The 4,263-nt window shown below is 33.5% G+C and overlaps 1 protein-coding gene across 1 annotated transcript; it reads right to left on the reverse strand.

The window, feature by feature from the left end:
- Positions 1-490: 490 nt before the first annotated feature.
- On the reverse strand, positions 491-1,218 carry LOC138341654 (uncharacterized). Its single transcript, XM_069293168.1, has 2 exons — positions 838-1,218; positions 491-784 (listed from the first exon to the last, which is right to left on the reverse strand). The coding sequence occupies exons 1-2, from the start codon at positions 1,216-1,218 to the stop codon at positions 491-493; spliced, it is 675 nt and encodes a 224-aa protein (XP_069149269.1).
- Positions 1,219-4,263: the final 3,045 nt, after the last annotated feature.

The raw sequence follows: 4,263 nt of genomic DNA on the forward strand, positions 1-4,263 counted from the left end.
TTGCAACATTAGCCATGGAATCTACTTCCTTGCCTTTTCCTTTGCTCAACATTTTTAAAATCTGATTGTATTTTTCATGTGTAAAAAGTGTCATGCCATGTGTACCTACTGAGAAATTGTTAGAAGAAGTACCAAAGGACTTAAAATTAGTATTCACAGAGGAATTATCATAGGTTCCATTTTCAGGAGACTGACATCCTGCAGCAGCAGCACTATTAGCATGAGAAGAAGAACTTCCTTTCTTCTTAGGATAACCATGAAGTTTGTAACAAGAATCTTTAGTATGTCCTCTATAATGACAGTAATCACAATAGAGATTTGACCTTCCTCCTTGTCATACATCACCATTGTTTCTAGATTTATAACCACTATTTTCACTAGAAGCATTGCTAGGATAGTAAGCACAACCTGAGCTAGAACCACCACTATTATGATATCCATTACTATGACCAGACATTCTATTACTCATAAGAGCAGTTTCTGAAGAAGTTTATGTAGAAAATGAACTACTACTAGCACCATTCACTTTTTGACTTTCTACATTAATGATCAAAGCATAAGCTTGATTAAAATTTGGTGTAGGAATCTGCATTAACACCTGACTCTTAGCATGAGCATAAGACTCATTTAGACCCATCAAAAACTGCCATAACTTCTGAAACTGAAAATGTTCTGCATACTGTTTGGATTCAAGACATGCACAGGAAGGAGGTGGTATAAGTGTCTCAAATTCATCCCAAAGTTCTGTTAGTCTTGAAAAATAATTCGATACAGATGCGGTTCCCTGAGACAGTGTAACAATTTCTTTGTGAAGATAGAATGCTCTAGAGCATTAACCTTATCAAACCTTTCTCTAAGATCTTCCCAAATAGTGTGTGCATCAGATCCATAAATCACAGTGCTAACTATGCTTTTAAAAACAATATTCATAATCCATCCTAAAACAATAGCATTGCATCTCCCCCATTGTTCATGAATAGAAGAAGGATACATGCTCTTAGTACAAGTTCCTAATAGAAAGCCTAGCTTATTTTTACCAAGTAATACAAGCTTCAAAGATTTACTCAATAAGGAGTAATTTTCAGATCCTAGAAGTTGAATCAAAGTAAGAAAAGAACCTCTAGTTTCAGAAGGATGAATATACAGAGGATGATTGTGATCGATTGAAGTAGAAACTCTAACCTCACCGGCAACAACAGATTCTTCATCAACTGTCATAGCAACGAAGCACTGAAACTAAAGATGAACACCTAATCTTCAACTGAGGGAAAACAGAGAAAAAGAAACGTGATACTTAGCAGAGAATTATAGTAGAAATCCTTCTACTATGATACCATGTTGAGAATCTCCATTAATGGGAGTAAAGAAGCTTTAGAGAGTATTTGGGAGAATGAAAAATTATGTTTCATTCAATCTGTATGTTCATATATATACAAAATGATGAGAGGAAAAATAACTAACTAAGATTCTTTTCTCTAACTAACTTGTAACTAATTTTCTAACTAACTACAACAACTAACTAATTCATTTACACTACTTATTTACATGATCTCAACATCCACACCCAATTATCGTACTATCGATAGTCAAGACATTTTAAATTTTTTTAATATAATTTAAAATGTCTTTCATATCGATTTGTAAATATTATTGCTTTAAAAAGCTAAAATACATACATACATACATATATATATATATATATATATATATATATATATAATGAACTTGTAGCTCATTGTTGACTTTATGTATTCAGATTTGTATTATATTTGTAAAAATAACAGTCTTAACGTCGTTGATAACTTTATATTACATGTGCAGATTCTATGAGTCATCGTTTTTCACAATTAAAGTACATCATGGTGGATCAAATGTGTGTAGTTCGACGGGAGGTTAAATAGGTGGAAAAGTTGAATATTTCGACTATTTCGACAGTGAAATGATTAATCTAATAGATTTTAAGAATATGGAGGAACAATGTGGTTATGACAAGGAATATGTGGTATTTTGGCACAAGTATGGTTTAAACACTTATAATGTTCGATTAGTGGGGAGTAATATGGAAGCTGCTAAAGTTGTTACTTACATTCCAAAGGACAGAGTTGTTCAGATATATTTTGAACATTTGAATTTTTATCACGATGATAATCAAAATAGAAATGAGATGAAAAAGAATTCTTTGTTGTCAAATGACACATAGGGACACAGTTATTAATTTGACTATGAGGATTTTAATGATTCTGACTATTCTTTGAAGGAGGATGATATGTTATTTTTAAAAAATGTTGATCCTTCTATTGAAGCTTTTGGGATCTTTATAACAGTGAAACACAATAAAAGTGATGGAAATCAAAATTATGTAAGTGATGAGATGCATAGAAAGATGCAAAATGATGAGGGTGACTCAGATTGTGTAGACTTTGATGATACAAAGTGTTTGAATAGTGATTGCGATTCTGAATTCGAAGATTCTAACTTACCAAAGCACAACCCTAAAATAGGAGCCTTTAGTCCTAAACTAGAGTTAGGAATGGTATTTTGTAACAAAAAGGAATTTAAGGAAGTCGTGGTTGCAAATCAAGCAAAAATAGGAAAGTCAATTTGGTGGAGCAAAGATGACAGAGAAAGAGCTAGGGCCAAATGCAGAACTAATGCTTGTAAGTGGAAGATATTGGGATCACTAATGCAAAGGAATATATGTACCTCTCAAATCAAGACGTTTGTTTCTGAGCACACTTGTTTTATGTGGAACTATAACGACAAAACATTCTAGTTTGATTGCAAGGAAGTATGTTGATAGACTTGAATCAAATAAGAACTGGAAATAATCATAATTCAGGGATACATTGAGTAGGGAATTAAATTGCATGTGAGTACGCATCAAGCAAGAAGGTAAAAGGAAAAATCTATTGTAATGATCTACAGAGATATAAATGATCAGATTGGTATATTATTGAACTATTACAATGAAATTGTTCGAACCAATCCTGGAACTTCTGTTTTCATGAAACTAACTCCAAATGAGAATCCGAATAAGCCAATGAGATTTCAGAGGTTTTATATTTGGTTCGCAGCTTTTAAAGCAGGATTTAAGGCTAGTTGTCGAAAGATTAGGCGGTCGATGGATGTTGGCTGAAGAATACTATGTCTGGGCACAATTGCTATCAGCTGTTACTTTGGATGGAAATAAGAATGTCTTTCCAATTGCTCATGCAATAGTCGAGAAAGAAAATAAAGATATATGGCAGTAGTTCTTAACCTACTTGATGAATGATCTTGAGATTGAAGAGCAATACTTGTGAAATTTTATGTCAGATAAGCAAAAAGGGCTCATTGAAGCTTTTGATTTAGTGTTGCCTGGTGTTTCTCATAGATTTTGTGTGCGACATTTGCATAGCAATTTCAAGAGAGCTGGATATTCTAGAATGGCTTAAAAAAAAAATTTGGAAAGCAGCTTCAGCAACAACTATTGACAAGTTTGATGCTTTTGACTGATTTGTTTGAATTAGATAAAGATGCTTATGCATGGCTTTCTGCAAAAGTGCCTAGTGAATGGTCAAGATCACATTTCTCGACTCTTCCTAAATGTGACATTCTATTGAACAACCAATGTGAGGTTTTTAGTAAGTTTATTCTTGACTCAAGAGAAAAACCGATTGTTAAACCTCTGGAGACCATTAGGAACTTACTCATGACAAGAATTAATCCTAATAGGGAGAAAGCTGGAAAATGGAACTTGAATGATATTTGTCCTACTATTAAGAAGAAGTTGGCCAAAACTATGAAGAAAGCTGCTAATTATATTCCCAAAAGGTCGAACATGTGGAACTATGAGGTAATTGGGCCCGTCCAAGGTAATAATTGGGTTGTTGACTTATATAACAGAACTTGTAATTGTAGGCAATAGGAATCATCAGGAGTTTCTTGTTAACATGCTATATCCTCGATTTGGTTGAAAATGATGAGGTTTTAAACTATGGTGATGATTTCTACAAGGTTGATATAATCCAAACATTTATGGAGCTTCAATATTACCCATTAATGGCCCTGATTTATGGCCTAAGTCACCGAATCCTCCACCATTTCCACCTTCATATTGGAATAATAAGAAGAAAGAAAAGAAACAAAAATTAAGATAGAAAGAAGATGATGAGTCAGGGGCTAGCAAGATGAAGTTAAAATGGAAACAAAAATCAGTTGATTGTAGAAAACGTGGCAAACTCGGCCACAACAGTAGAACTTGTAGTTTCTCCTCAGATGGTA

This window comes from Solanum lycopersicum, chromosome 1 (assembly GCF_036512215.1).
Source record: "Solanum lycopersicum chromosome 1, SLM_r2.1".
NCBI classification, from domain to species: domain Eukaryota; kingdom Viridiplantae; phylum Streptophyta; class Magnoliopsida; order Solanales; family Solanaceae; genus Solanum; species Solanum lycopersicum.